We start from the raw sequence: 15,900 nt of genomic DNA, 5'->3' as shown, positions 1-15,900 counted from the left end.
AGTTAGAAAGTCACAATTTATTTCAAATAAACCGCGGGCACACCTCTGGCAACCGTCTCCCGGGCGGTTTGCGCCGCCCCTGCCCCTCTCTGGTGCCTGCGAAGAAAAGCGAGCGGTGGGAGTGGTCCCGTGCCCTCCCACACGTCTCAACGCTGCCCCACAACCCCAACCAGACCGGGGCCGAGAAAGGAATTCCCAGAACAAGTGCCTCATTTAAAAATAAAGTTCTATTTTTCACCTGCTTAAAAAGTCTAAAATTTAGAGTGCAAGACTATAGTACAGAAACCTCCTGCTGCCCCGTCTGCGGGCGGGCACAGAGACTTCGCTGCGCAGGGCAGCAGTCATGCAGTTTATGGTGTCAGTAGAAAACGTTTTGTTACAGTCTGGGAAGCCTGAGGACGAATAGAGATGAGGCAGCCAATGCACTAACACAAGCGAGGCCCAAATAAAAGAGTACCAGGTGCAAGGATGGAGAGGTGTCGGGCTGGCGCAGGAGCTGGAAACAAGTGCAAAAAAGAAAAAAGAGAGCAAACATTCCACATCTGTAGCAGTAACGCATCAAAGGGAAACTTGTACCTCAGAATTAATAACTCCTGAGCCACATTTTATTACCTACATCCATGTAACCTTCCTAACTCAAGGAGGGCCATGTATTTATTACAGGGAGAAAAAATGGCCTCTTCTTCTGGCGTTGAGAACCCCCATTTCCTTCCTGTCACCTGTCTCCTGAGCAGTGTCATTCACCTTACACACAGAGCCAGCAGCCCCTGTGCCCTGCACACTTTGTCTTGGAGGCCATGACTTTCTGTACAACACCAAGACAGAAGTGGTCCTGCCTGGGCTGCAAAAGCAATTCCTGTTGTTTTCCCAGAGTACGGCAATAGGATTTGTGGGTACAACCCAGGGCTTTCACCATTTTTAGAAAGGATGTTTTGTTTAAAAATAAATGGAACTGTTAACAAAGCTCTAGTTTCAGAAAATTTGAAAGAATTAGTGGGTGCACTGTGCAATCTTTATTACTGTTCCCCAGCCAAGCATCTCAGCAGCCTGTTCAGTAAGCCTCGCCACAGCTACATGGTCTGGCTTGTCTACAAACAAGAATTCATAGCAAAATATTTTGTGGGGGCATAGAAGAGGGAGGGAGGGAAGTAAGGAGTGACAAAACCTCATTCTCCTTTAGCTCAAAGCTGGACAATTATGTAACAGAAGTGAAAAATCTTTGGGATTAGGAAACTCCACATACCTGCTCTGCAAAAGGATTAGGTATTAAGATAGTTATGTTTAGACAACAAGAACACCAGCTTTTATCCTAATCAGTACTTTGCACATTACATTTTTAAAGAGTAGTTTAAACATTGGTTGTGTTCACTGCAAACTGCTGGGTCTCAGCAAACCTTCCTCCCTCCACTATCCCCTCTGTGGAAGCAGCATACCAAGACAATCATTTGGGAAGGGGAGAGGAAGAGAGACTGACCTCTAGGATATATCACGAGGAGGGCACAGAGAGGCTGCTGCTGGGTGCAGAGTAAGGAATGAAATGAAGACAGTGGCTGGAGCAAGGCCAAAGCCATTTCTACAGCTCCAGCCTGGAGGGGAGCCAGAGCAGGACAGAGCAGGAACATAAGGAGCCATGGGTATGAAGATCTCTGGCACAGCAAGCAGTGCTGCTCCCAGAAACCACAGCCCCCTTCCCTGCCCTGCTCCCTGACTTGCAGCCATCTCTCCACAAGCCTGCCCTACCCTCAGCTGCTTCTGCTGTAACACTCACTCCATGGCCAGCAGCTCCTTGCAGTGCATTCTCTTGTTCCCTGAGGATAGATCCCACACCAGGGACAGGAGGGAGGAAGGAAAAGGCCTCTCAGTTTGAAATTTTCTGCTGTGTACAACAAGCATGGCCACAGGATTAGCTCCTATGACAGCTACTCCTTGTTTAAACTAATGCATCAGTCTTGATAAAATCTATGAGCCCAATTACACCTGCTGCAAATACTTGGGTCACACGTCTCAGGTACATGAAAGAGGCTCCAACAGCAGTTAGCTTATTCTGACACGCAGGAATTTAGCACTTTTCCCCCCTCCAGTTTAATCTTTATCAAGTGACATTGCATAAGAACAAGACAGGGACGCATCAAAGGCAACACTTCCAAATACAGCATAGAAGAGAATCCCATGAGTTCCCCACAGAGGTGAAAATTTCGTCAGATCAGACTCCAGCTGCACCTTACTGGCTGCAAACAACAAGCTCCTGGTGCAAGTGACACAGATATCTGTGAAATCCTAATATATGGCCTGCTTCCTGTAGCAAACAGGCAAGAGACAGCATTTAAGTAACCTTTTTCATGTTAACCCCTACTAAGATGAACTAGGTTTTCATATTTTTATTTTTGTGTATATTTTACATTAGAAAAGAGAATGTTAATAAAAAAGCTCCACATGCTCCTAACAATCAGTTTTCTTATAAGTTCCCACCAGCGTCAATACTAATATACAAATAAATTAATTTTGCTAGTTAGTTTTCTGCCTGGCTTGGTGCAGGCTCTGCACAAGCAGTGCACCTGTATTCAAGTGCCCGTCCACATTGCCAACACAGGCCAGGGAGTGTTGTACATAATCTTTCCTCCTCATAATGTAGTGGTGTTTAGTCTCACTTTGATGAATGAGATCAATTTTTCTCAGCCATGCTACCCAGCAGGCACAAATAATCTTTATCAGGCTGCATGGCACTGTTATAACATGGATCCTTTCACACTGCAAAAGCCCCAAGCCTTGATTAACAACTGTATGCTACTACTCCCTCATCACTCACTTTGGCAATACAACATCCTCCCCACAAAAACAAGTAAAGCAAAAATCTACATGGAAGACCTAAATTCATCAAATGCAGAATCTGATTTTTCTCAATTTCTCTCAAACTCAAGCATATCCCCCAATGTTAACCCGGTCTGTCCCCTACAATTCCTCTGTTTGCTTTTGTTTGTGTAGCTGGATTTTGCACAGCTGATTCACAAGAAAAAGAGATGTCACATGTGATCATACTGAATCACAGCCACTGCTGGTACTGTCAGGCCAGACACAGCAGCAGCCACCCTTAACACCAGCCACTCTCCTCATGCAATGCCAATGCTGCAACGCCCTGGTTAAAAGAGCATCGGAAAATCTAGCTGAGAGATTGTTTAACCTCCTTCAATGACTAGGAGGATTTTTGGGTCAGAGGAAGGGAGAAGGAGAGGGGGAAAAGCCCATTAAATTTACAAGCAGATTAAGGAAAAACACTCCACTGCCAATTTATTTTTAAAAAGGGTTTTGTGTTATTCTAAGGTTTGTCTGTATAATTGTACAACCGTTGAAAATTACATAAACTGTAATGATCTAACACTATTAACAGCCATTCAGAAAAAAACTCCCTCCCCTTCTGAAACCATCAAGGGCAGGAGGGAAATGGCCCAGGGAATATGCCAATCTGAGCTCTGGCCTCTAGCCTGGCAGAAACAGAAACAGAAAGATAAGAGAACAAACTGGACTAAGAGGTGGTGTTTGCATGTGTCTGACTTGCAAGGGGAGGGGTGGCTTTGTCCTTGGCCGTGTTCTCCCAGAGGCAGTGCCTGCTTATCCCAGTGAAGCTACCATCACTTCACTCGCTGCTCTCACCCCTGCACTGTCACTTCCTCCTCTCTTATGTGTCATGGAAGTCTTTCAGCAGGGTCCTCCGTCTCTGCTCTGCTATGTGCATCTGATTCTCTAAGTCCTGGTAAAAGAGAAGGTACAAACTGTTAGCATAAAATCCCTGGAGAAGACCTCATTTTCCTTAGGGGGCCACTAAACTCCAGCTTGAGAAGCACCAACCATCACACACTTCATGCACATTCTGGATTTCAAGATCCCAGATCCTGTTCCTTTTTATGTGGGCTCCCTCTGCAGTTACCCAGCACCTGCTCTGTCTAAAATGCTACACACTTAAGAAACCTGCTTTTCACCAGAAGGCTGCATGCAGTCTCCTCCAAAGCTCCGTGGGACTTGTTTCATTTTGCAGGAATCCCTGCAGCCCTCCCTCCCCTCCCACAAGGCAGTGAGCACTCTGCTTCTACATCATCTGCTGGCTAAAGGTGGTTTCTGGATCTAGCTTCTCAGAACCCTCACTTGACAGCCTTAGTGCTCCTGCAGGAGTGTTAAGCCCAACAAACAAAATCTGGCCAACAAGCTGAAGCAAGCAGAACACTCACCCCTCTGTCATAGCTGTCTGCTCGCTCCACCTTCCATGAGAGATTTTCAATTTCAGCTTCCAGCTGGGCCTGCTGGTATTCAAACTGCAAAGAGCAAAATAAGAGACATCAATAAGAAATTCGTTTAGTGGAGCAGTTTCATTACACTTGAGGAGCAGACAAATGTGTCCTGCTGACAGCTGTGCTGGCAGAGCAGACTTCCTCCTTATCCAGCTTCACCTAGATGGGATCATCCCTTCTGGACATTTCTTGTGTAAGCACTCCCCAACCTGCATCACTCAAAATTAACCCAGTCAGCCTAAAAACACTGCACATGACAAGTATCTCCTAATTCAGCTTATTTTGCCATAAACAGGTCACAAGATGCTCTCATAAGTAGCTCTGCAGGCAGAGTGAAGGGACTGTTAAACCACTGCTGGGAGCAGCAACTTGTTCCACAGGCACAGTCAGATCCAGAAGAGAACATCTCTCCACAGCCTTAGAGAACACATGATGCCATGAAGAAAGATTCTAGAACAGGTTTTAAAGGACAGCTGAATCACAGAAAAAACTCTTCTCTGAATTCAAGTTTATTTTTGTACTTTTTCAGCCCATGAGATGCACCAAGCCAGCAAGGAACTTATAGCAGGAATAAAAAGCAAAGCTACACCATGATCCAAGGAAAAGCTCTCCTCCAGCAGCTCTTCACAGGAAATATGGCCCACAGCATTGTGATAAATCTTACCAAGAAATAAATGCACACTTCCAGCCTCAAAACATTCTGGATAAATGGCTTGTTAGTGAAAGTGCAGTGAAGTCCCCTGGGAAAATAATGTAATGTATAAGAGGACAGAGCTGCTGGTCGACTTGAAGTGAAGAAGAAAGGTGCAAACCCACCTGTTTATCCTGTCCTTACCTCAAACTCAGGACTAATATTTCAGACACTGCCCACCTCTGGAATTCAGCCCAGCATGCTGCCAGCTATACCCCAAAAAGTTATCAGCAAAAAAAGAGCAGAACATCTTACCAGCTTCTTTCTGGGACCAGACTCCATGTAGTAGGCATATGGATATGTGTACTGCAGGGTGTAACGACACTATCCAAGAGTGGGAGGAAGAGAGAGAGAAAAAGACAGGAGTCTCAGTCTTGGAAGTCAGCACAGTCATATTTATGCAACCACTACAGGCTAAGAAGCTACCTCCTGACAACTGGAGACTTCCTGATAGAATATCCTACACCTTCCTTGGAAGAAGTTGTGCAGGTCTGTGTATTGTGGAGTATGACTTCACAGAGGTCACTTCTAGATGATTTTTGGTTTGTTCATGTCCTACACCAGAAGTACTATCCCACATAAACACAACTCTTAAATTTCCTTCCTCACTTGGTGTTATGAATTTAGTATTCTGGAATGTATTCTCTTCACTGCGCCAAACAAGAGGCAATTACTCACCTTTGCAAGTAGTTTTGCAGCATTCTGTAGATATTGCCAATCTATCCATGTTCCCAAGTTGTTCATAACTCTTTCTTGGATTTTCTCTTGGATTCGTTGGTATGTCTGTGCCTCCAGCTGTAGGCTTTTATTGTGATTCTCCCACTGCAAGAGGTGGCGAGACAGGGAAAGGAAAAAAACCAGCATGAGAACAGAGTACTACTGCTGTAAAAGCACAAGCTCTAGCAAGCAGAAACTGGAGTGGGGCAGGAGTCCAGCAAGGCAAGACATGCTGTGGGAAAGAATGGCAAGGCAGCACCTCCAGTAGCAAGTGGCAGAGGCTGCAGACAACAGACTGACAGCAGCAAGAACAGGGAGCAAACCCAGCTCCTCCGAGTGGGAATGCCCTCTGGTCACACAGTGACCTTGTGTCTAACAAGGGGGAAAGTCATGGTGATTCCTCTACTTAAAGGATTTCTATAGGAAGGTCAAGAGATTAAATTAACATTTGACATGGGCTCAGTGAACTCCAGTATCCATTTGCACATTGTAAACATGGCTATTTCCCAAAGCTTGTTGGTCTGGAGAGCCAGGAATGAAGGCATTTATTTTATGACAGGACTTGGCTCATGCTGTGAAGAATAAACTCATTTTAATGGGGAAACTGAAACACAGCAGTATTTAACATCTACCACATTCTCTTCTAGAGATACTGCTGTGGAGTTGCTCTGCATGGCCAGGTGCATGGAGCCTGCTGTGTGGACAGACATGCTCTGATAGCAACTTTTAAAAATGTGATTACATGAAATTTTAGTAAAAACTTTGCTACAGCCAATGGAGCTTTGAATATGGTAAAATTTATTTTGTTTTTATCTGTATAAAGATGTACTGCAAGGAACATAAGTTCCCCGGTCCTGAAAGGAAATGATTGGAGCAATATCTATCTACTGCAGCAGCACTCAGCCTGCAGGTACACAGTACAGTGGCACACAGATAATACTGATTTTCTTTAGCACAAGGGAATATAGGAGTGAATACTAATTGCTTTGGGTATGACATCACCAGTTTGGATGGGACTTTCAGGGCAGGATTTTGAGTGAAAAACAACAGGGCCTGAAAATTCTGCACAGATTCTCTTTGGGCAGTTTCTTGCACGGAGATTGCTGGCAATGACCTTTGCACCAGGCAGGGAGCATTAAAAGGCTACAGCAGCTCTGGCCAAGGAGATGTCTCCTACCCTCTCAAAATAGAACAAGTACTTCTTAAGGGCCTCCCTGGCCTGTGCTTGCTGACTCTGGTTTACAATATCAGGATTCTCTTTGTACCGACTGCATTCGTAGTACTCGCTGCCGTGAGTCTTCCAGTCTCCCAGACACATCCAGCAGAAGTCTGCAGAAAACAGCAAAAAACCCACTGTGATGCACAGAAAAAAAACCTCTGAGAAAGAAAAGCTCCAGGAGACAGAGCCCATCTGTGTTCAGATATTTCTGCTAAGCCAAGAAACACACACGTTTTGTATCATCTTGCAAAACAGAACTCAACAGTGAGCCAAAAATACCAGCCTGTCTTGAAGATTTTAATTGCACAGCCTTACAGAAAATAAATCTTGAAGTTCTGCATCCTGTACACCAAAACCACTGGGCAGAACTGCACTTGCACCCTGCACATACTGTCACTCTGGGTTAGAGAAGAGGCTGCCAGTTTCTTTTGTGAGTTGCACCCTCCCCACCACGGGCACACTGCCCCATGCAAACCTCAGTCTGAATAAAACACAAACAATTGGATCCAAAAGTGAACTAAGTAATGCAAAAGAAAGCCTGCCCTCAGTTCTCTCCAGGAGGGACCAACCCAGGTAACGTCAGATGTCAGTGGCTTATGACACTTCGAGTTAGAAGCAGCTGAAATAGGAAGAAGGCAGAGTAAAGAGAGCAACAATAAAAATAGATAAACATGGCAATTTTCTGATTTCAGAGTGATGCTGTGAGTGTTCTGCTGCGAAGGAAAAAGATGGAGACTGAGTTGCTACAGTAAGAATCCCTTCTGTGTTACTTATGATAATGAGACTGAAAACTGTAATTCCCAAGTTCATCAGCCTTCTTGAGTGCTAAGTCACTATGGTATCTTGGCACTTGCCTGCTCCCCCTTGTCACAGAGCTCCATCAAAGCACATCCAGGGCTGCTGAGAACCCCAAAGCGAAGGAAATGAGAGGACAGTCATCTTTAATCACCTTCCCAATAAGGTTCTGATATTACAATGGTTTCTAGTGGTACACTTAACTCAGAGGGCTGAATAAAACTACCTCACCTCACTCCAAGGCAACAGAAATTAATTCTGCCATGAAAAGGTAAGTGCAAGAACAGGCTGTCATTTTGTAGGGCCACACAATGGGCCAAAGACACTCAGGCTGCTAATTGCACAGGAGTGGACTGAGAAGTTCAACATCTGCTGCTCCATATAACAATTCACAGCTCCTGCAGTTTCATCTGAGTTGAAGCTCATTATTTCCATCACTAAGCAGAAGGACTTAAGCTGATCTGAGTAAATGGCTATGTTTGACAATATTTTCAGCTGATTAAAAATACAATTATATGGAAAGCTCTCCTGTGAGATGGATTCCACTGTTAATATTCTAGAGACTTGTCTATCCAATAGACATGTCAGGGGCAAAATCCAAACCAGCACTGCAGAACTCAGCTGAGATCACAGCCAGTGGGGAAAAAAAGCTATCACACTGAAATCTGTAATTAATATCCTGTTCAGCTTTTACTAGGGAGAAAATATTTCAGCCTGTGTTCACAATTTGTCTTAATATCACAAAATAAAAGAGAAGGGATCATCATCACTGACAAACATTGCAGAGAAAACAGCTTCCAAGCCCAACTTACCATGCTTGCATTTGGAACATTGCTGAAAAAGAAGAGACAAGAGGCATTTGGTTAGCAGAAAGTGTGGGAAAAAAATTCCACTTAGAACAAGGGAGGTTTGACGTGTTCAGGGAATTACTCACCATGTGATTGCAGCCTCCGTTCTTTTCAATACAGATATTGCACTTGGGACACTGAGAAAACAGACACAATTGTTAGATCCAACTCTAGCAGCCTTCTGAAGAATGACAGCACTTGTGTGATTATTCCTCTCTGCCTTTTTTTCTCAAAAATATGCATTCACGTATGAGAAATATTCTCACGTGAGAATATCAGCATTTATACCCTGCTTCCCACCAGCTCCTCACAGCTCCACTTAAAAGATGGCAGAAAGGCAAAGTCAGGAGGTTGCACTGCAGCACTGGACTGTTTGCTCAAGAAAAATTTACTGTTGTGACGCCATGTAAAACTGAAGGTCTTGCTGAGTTACCACTGCAGTTACTCAGACACAGGGACATGATTAGTTCATGTATGACAGTGCATCACAGCTACTTTGGCTGCAGATAATTGTCACTATATTCTGCCTTCAGCACACCCTAACAAATGACATCTCAGCTACTTGGAGAGAATCTGCCTAACCACAGGAACATACCCCCACTCTGCAGATACCCTGGAGTGTCCAGATATATTTTTTGGGCTGCATAGGTAAAAAGGAAGTGAGTTTTGCTAATTGGTATAAATTTTCATGTCAGGAAAAATGTATGCCAGGACAGTGCTCAATAAAATAAAAACTCTACAAAAAAGCATAGCAGAAACAATACCATCACATGCTGACACCTTCTCCAGAGAAGGAAGGGTCCATGTAAGTACCCCCTTTCCTAATATAACTGAAGCTTGCAGCTAATCACCACTGTCACAATTGCCACTGGCCATGGTAGCACAAATATAGCCAAGAACTGTTTTGAAGTCAGGCCACAAAATGCCCAAAAGACATTAAAAGTTCCAATCTCAGATGGCTACTTTAGAGGATAAAGATAGTATATTTATACAACAATTCTACAGTAGGTAAGCTAGTGTGCACAGTATGTAATACTATTTCTTTGTCTTGGTCTAAACCTACTAGAAGTACTCCAATGTCTAATTTAGAGACTTCAACTACTCCATTTTGCAGTCCTTGCCAGATCAAAACTTTTTCCCTCACCCTCCAGCTCACAGTACTGCACAAAGTTTTGTAGGCTTAAACACACTGGTGCCTTATTTGGTACTGACTTTGCACTTATGACAGCCTCTCCTTCCATTTTAAATACATCTCCACTGATAGTTTCAAAGTACCCACAGTTCTTTTGCCTGTGGGAAGACAGCACACTTGGCAGTCAAAGACATCCACACCAGGTCTGGAATAAGGACCACCAGGTCCTTACTGCAGGAGGGCAGCTGAGCCTCCCACACAAAGCTTTCCCAAGGCATTCAGTTGAGTTGTACCACTGCCATAGGGATGTAATTAGCTCACATATGACAGTAGCTTCTGACAGAAGCTTCTTGACAGTCCCTAGGGAGCTGTAAGGATTTGTAGTCTGCAAAAAAGAACACAATGCTACGTGTGTATAGAATTATATCCTGATTTCCAGGCAGGGCTAGAGGACAAGAAATAGCATGCAGGTGCCTGTCCTTACATCTTTAGTGTGAGCACTGATGTAGTTGGCTGTTTCAGAGTCATCTGCACACTTGGTGAGCCATTTCCGAATGGTAGCGCAGTCTGTGGGTGCGTGGTACATCTGCCGACACTTAAAGCTTGAAAGGGGGGAGAAAAAAAGAAAAAAATATCAATTTCTACGGAAATGACTCAAGGATTGAGGTTTTCCTGACCAAAATCTGGGGGCCCAGTAAGGGATGGAAACGTTCTTGTGTATTAGTAGAGTGTGAAGACGAAAACTGAACTCAAATTCCCCATTCTTGTGTAAAAGCCAGAGTGAGGATGGAAGTGAACCCAGGCCTGACATGTCTGAGGGCTGACTTGTCCCTTCCTAGAGCCCACCTATGTCTCCTCTAACATGACTGCAGAGTTCTGGGGTAGATCAGTCACTTACAAGTAGCCTGACTCCAGTGGCAGATACTAGGCACCTGTATTAGCATGACTTGACAACACCTGCTTATACCCTGGGCTACTTGCACGGAGATACCAGAAAGCTGGGTCTCTAAACTGGGAGTCAAATGTTTTTAATAAACTCAAAAACTCAATACCAGCAGATAGCAAGAAGGACTCCATGTTTACTACCAGAATCTATATCAATCACTGTCTCTGAGGAAAATTTTTAACCTAGCCAAAATGTGGGAATGGTAGATTTGTAACCCCTTGGTTACTCAGGCTGTGTTCCCTGGCTGTCAGAACACCCAAGTTCCCAGGAGTTAAGGCAGCAAGAGGACGTCTGACCACCTGAAGAAGTCAGATCACAAGTGTCCAATTACTCAGGCTAACTCAAATTACAAGCAACTCTAGCAAAGCATTTCAGATACTTCTACACACCAAAACTGTTGGCAAGCAAAAGTATTGGCTCTGAGGACAGCACACACTTTCCCTGTGATCTGTAACCTTCTCTGTTGCTTACCAGAAGACCTCATTGCATCGATTGCACTGCACTCGCCGGGCTTTTGGCTCTTGTACCTGTATGACCATAGGGCAATCTGCACCAGGACACAGCTGCAGCTGGTAATGGCTCTGGGGACACAACAAGGGAGTAAGATCAGCAGTGGGTGCAAGAGACCATTATCTGTTCAACTTTAACCATTCCTAGCCTCAAAAACATTCCTATCCTCAAAAGCAGTTATTTCCCATCAAGAAAGGAGTGCAAAGTGTCACCAGGTCTTGGCTATCAGAGCAGATCCTGCATTTCCTAGTATGGAAGAGGTTTGTTAGTTACTTACAGCTTCTCTAGAACAGGGAATTCAAATGGACAGTTACAAACTAAGTCAGCACAACAAACAAAACCCCACAATAACACTGAACAAACTATTTTACTCCATTTGAGCTCTTTCCCCATCTTCTCCTTATCTCCCAAAAGCTATTCAGCTGCTCTCCTGTGGTGGCCATTTCTTCCCAAAGGGTTTCTTATTGAGAAGAGGTGACACCATGCTTTCATATTGCTTTGCTGCTTTTTTAGTGTTCCCTGTCTGTTCCCAGTTATCAGAATACTCCTGCATATTTAACCTTAACACCTCTTGCTTCAATTTCAAGAAAGCTCACATAAAATGTAATCGAGCAAGCCAATTCAGCTGGACTGCCCTAAGTTGAGGGACTTATTTTTACGAGCCTAAAAATATTTATGTAAGAACAAGAAGGACTAGAATAATCAGATTGAAGTTTTGAAATTCTCAGCTGCAACACTTTGAGAATTCTGAAGCCCCAGCCAAGGAGTTAGTGGATGACCTTACAGCAGAATTTACTTTGGCAACCTGCTAGAGCATTTTGTCAACAAGGCTGTCCTACAGAAGCAGCCACATCATGCCTATTGAGGACAATTTTGCTGCAGCTACTGCAGTTCTAATCAAAAATGCAAGACACTTCAAACAAAATTTCTGCAAGTCATTGGTGATTTGACCCAGGGTATTTTAAAACTGAAAAAATCTACTACCTCCACGTAGTCCCTGAAGAGGTAGCGCCTGTATTTGTCTTTCAGCTCTTCACTAGGCAGCAATGGAAACACAAAGTCTTCTGGTGTCCGGAGTAGACAGTCCTGAGCCATGCAGGACACCCCTGAGAAGAAAAAGCAGCATCTTAGAACAGTGCAGCTTATACTAAGGGGTGAATGCACAGAGAGCACTCAGCACAGTTTCCTCAGTGCCATCTGTTGTTGTGGCAAGAGGGATACAACTGTGAAACAAACCAGGGCTGCTGAAAAGCTGAAGCCCAACTGTCTTCACCAAAAAATGACAGGGCACATGTGCATCCAGGACCAGTGAGTGCTTTAACCAGTATTCACAAGGTCAGATACTTAAATTAGAAAATTACATGTTACTGCCATGCCAACATGAAAGACAGGCTTGGAAAAGCCCAAAGCAACTCTGGCAGCTACTGGATCCTCCCCAAGACAAAGGGAACAGATGTTTGCATCCACAAGCACTCCAGGGGCTTTGCAACAGTACATCATCACAGATGCAAATTCTATTCAACAGATTTGCAGTTTTTAACTTGTTACAGTCATACTCTTGACTCATCAGAATGGCCAGTGGGGCAAATACAGACCCAGCACCACATCCAGCCTGAACTCACCGACTCCAACCCCATCCTTGACGAGCACTGTACAGTGCTGCTCCCAGCAGCTGCGACAGAACTGGTGCTGACAAGCCAGGGAGAGCAAGTTCTCCTTCCGGACAAACTGCATGCACACCGCGCAGTGGTGGGAGGAATGTACCATTGCCTGGGGGAGAGACAAATCAGCAGTGCAGTGAAAGCATCCCAGACCTCCCAGAGCATTTTCAGCTCATCCACACACACCTGCATCACCCTCACTGTGACAATGGTCTCCACGGAGGTCCAGGCCAGAACAGGTTCATGAGCAGCTGGGGTGCTTAGGTGCTGCACTGCCCCAAACAGTGAGTCCTTCTCAAGAACCTCTGATCTCACAGACCACAAGCTGACAGTCACTGAAGAGTTTCTGCCTCTCCTCTAGTGCTGCCCAGAACTCCCCTTTACTTTTCTGGTTCTTACTCTTGCCTTGTTTGAAATACATCTTTGCGTTAGTCCTTCCCTGGATTTACTGATATCCTTCGTTAGCTGGGCCAGACTATCTCCACAGGCTCTGGAGAGCAGCTGTCACTGCAAACAGACTTAGCAATGCCCTTTTACCAGACAGTAATTTAGGGTAATGGAAGACATAATTGTAGAGTGTTTATACAGAGAGGAAAGGGAATTCACAAACTATCACCTCCCATCTCTATCTTCTGCCTATGCTACATTTGGCAAAACAGGAATCATCCCTTCAGCTGAAAAGGATTAAGAGGGTTTGTTTCAAATCAGACAGAACCGCTATTGCCTCACCAAACCACTGAAAGTAGTCTGGTTTCCCCCTATGTAGTGCAGAGCCGATCCCTGGACAATAGATCCAGCCTTCAACACATCTCCACTCACCCCTGGGACCTGCAGAACTAGGTCTAGCCCAGCATCATCAAAACCAAGGCTCTACAAAGCTGTCAGCTGCAGTTTATGTTCCAGTTTTTCCTTTCACAGAGAAGCCACTTTGCTGTTCGTGGAGAAGCTGGAGTAAGCCTGCCATCAGCTTCCAGGCTGACCTCTGTGTGCTGGAGACGCGGAGCAGCAGCACCATGATCCGCTGCTGACTGACAGAGCTTGATTCATGGCAGGGCCACATCAAAGAGGAAATAATGCAAATTTATTCTAAGTGGCCTCACTTACAGACAGACCAGAACGAGATTCACTGAGTCCTAATTGCACTGATTGCCTGGATCAGCTGCTCAGCCTGAAGAGCTCATGTGCTACCTCAAACCCTCTCAACTGCCTCCCTGAGCTCACCACCGCAGCTTCTCCCTCCTGCATCAGTCCCTCTACAGACACTCATTATGAGCATGTGTCCCCAGAATCATTCTGCATTACAAGCTGAAGCACAGAGCACCTTGCTCTGGCACACACAGACTGTAATGAATTGCCTAGCAAATCAAGTTTAAGTTAACCTTTAAACCGTATCATCTTTCTTCCTAAAATAAAATCACAGTTTGTGGGAGACTGGAGAAATTATGAATAGCTCAAAACAACTAAAGTGTGTGTTTGGGTGGGGGCAGAACAAGTTCTGTGAAGGTGGAGTGGTCACTGCTCCATATCCCAGCCACTGGAGCCTGGAGCCTCTGGTCCAGACCCAAAGTGGACCAAGCCACTGGAAGGCTGAAAGCCCCACCCAGAACAGATAAAAGGCCATAACAACAGGGTGCAAACTAAACTGAGTCCCACTGCCTTGGACCTTGCAGCAGCTAAGATTGATTGGATCCAAGGGGGTGACTATTATCTCTCTCTCTCTCTCTTTTTTCTTTCTTCTCCCACCTTCCTTTTCTTGAAATCTGGATGGATTAGAGTTCACTAACTCAGTGCCTTGCCTTACTTTAACTGGATGTTGCTTTAATATTTGCCAAGTCCTTTACGGTCCAAAGTTTGTAAGTAAAAGTTTGCTATTCGACCTCCTGAGAAGTTTGTTGTCTTCTCCTGCACTCTGCCCAGGGGCATCAAAGTACCTAAGCCCCTCTCAAACACTCATTGAGAGAGCTCAGGGTGTGACAATTTTTCAGGTGCAGTGAGCAGGGAGCCTTTTAGCGTGGTGAGGAGCTATTTTCTATTGGGACAACATACAGAGTGCTGGAAAAAGGAGAATTGTTATACAGTCAAAGCCAAATTTTCCAGCAGAGAGATGGTGGTAACCTGGGAAAAGTGCAATCTCAACTGCTACCTTCAGCTAGACTTGCTGAAGGATTATAAAGCTTGTCCAGCTTTGAATGGATAGAGCTGGAATGAGGAAAACTGGCATTCTCTGGCTGGTCTTGTGTCAAAAAATACAGTATTTAGCAAAAAAAGAAGAAAAAAAATTAGTAAGGGCAAATCATAGTCTGCACACTTTTGGGAGCTGCTTTAATAGCTGCTCAAAGAGATAAGGACAGAGGTAAGCAATGAGATAAGGTGGTGAAGGGTCTTTGACTGAATTGGATAAAACACTGCAGGTGACCTTGGAGGCAGAACACAGTGCCCAGCAGAAAACACATAATGAGTTAAAGGCTGAAAAGAGACTAACAGAAAACTTCCATATTTAACTAATTAATCCCTTGTAAGAGAAAGAGAATTACATTTGCAGATTGCCTGCTTGAAGGGGGAGGATTTGAGAATGAGGTGAGGCTTTCCAGACTCACTTAAGAGGAGGACCTTACTGACAATGATGTCACTTGCCTTGATCCTTGGGAGGAGCTTGATACAGCAAAGCCAGACCCCCAACCTCTCCCTACACTCTGCCCACTTATAAAGACTGATGCTGTTTATGAGATGGAGTGTGAGGAGGCAGCACCCACTGCAACAACTAAACAAATGCCTTATTCTGCAACTGAGCTGGCTCAGCTGCAAGAAAAATACAGCAGGCATGCAAAGGAAACTGCAACAGTATGTGTGGAGGATTTCACTGATGGGGGAGACAGCATAAAGCTGTTGGAGGATGAAACACAAGGACCCTGGGGTCCCAGAGTGTCCTTCACAATGCATAATGGCAGAGAGCCCTGGTCTCTGACCCAAAGGACAGCCCACTGGGCAGGAGGTTTAGACCCCTTGGAGAGGGGAGAACCCATCTCTACCCCCACTCCAGCACTGGGTAATCTGACCAAGAGTGTGCAATAGGCTGCTTGCCTACACGAGAGGGGTCTTGC

At 44.8% G+C, this 15,900-nt stretch overlaps 1 protein-coding gene across 5 annotated transcripts in view; it reads right to left on the bottom strand.

The window, feature by feature from the left end:
- The window catches only part of ARIH2 (ariadne RBR E3 ubiquitin protein ligase 2), a 36,747-nt gene that overhangs the window by 492 nt on the left and 20,355 nt on the right, over positions 1–15,900 (bottom strand). For 3 of the 5 annotated variants that reach the window (XM_038148805.1, XM_038148809.1, XM_038148808.1), the window contains 11 exons: positions 12,761–12,908; positions 12,123–12,244; positions 11,100–11,209; positions 10,167–10,284; positions 8,637–8,687; positions 8,515–8,536; positions 6,866–7,017; positions 5,650–5,793; positions 5,227–5,295; positions 4,221–4,304; positions 1,276–3,745 (listed from right to left, as the gene is read on the bottom strand). In XM_038148805.1, coding sequence (XP_038004733.1) covers positions 3,674–3,745; positions 4,221–4,304; positions 5,227–5,295; positions 5,650–5,793; positions 6,866–7,017; positions 8,515–8,536; positions 8,637–8,687; positions 10,167–10,284; positions 11,100–11,209; positions 12,123–12,244; positions 12,761–12,908 — 1,092 coding nt within the window. In that variant the 3' untranslated portion in view covers positions 1,276–3,673. Of the gene's footprint in view, positions 1–2; positions 497–1,275; positions 3,746–4,220; positions 4,305–5,226; positions 5,296–5,649; positions 5,794–6,865; positions 7,018–8,514; positions 8,537–8,636; positions 8,688–10,166; positions 10,285–11,099; positions 11,210–12,122; positions 12,245–12,760; positions 12,909–15,900 lie in introns of those variants that run through there. The other 2 variants (XM_038148806.1, XM_038148807.1) reach the window with 2 other exon arrangements.

This window comes from Motacilla alba, chromosome 12 (genome assembly GCF_015832195.1).
Source record: "Motacilla alba alba isolate MOTALB_02 chromosome 12, Motacilla_alba_V1.0_pri, whole genome shotgun sequence".
Taxonomy (NCBI): domain Eukaryota; kingdom Metazoa; phylum Chordata; class Aves; order Passeriformes; family Motacillidae; genus Motacilla; species Motacilla alba.
Note: the sequence above shows the minus strand (reverse complement) of the source record. Positions and strands in the feature narration are given on the sequence as shown.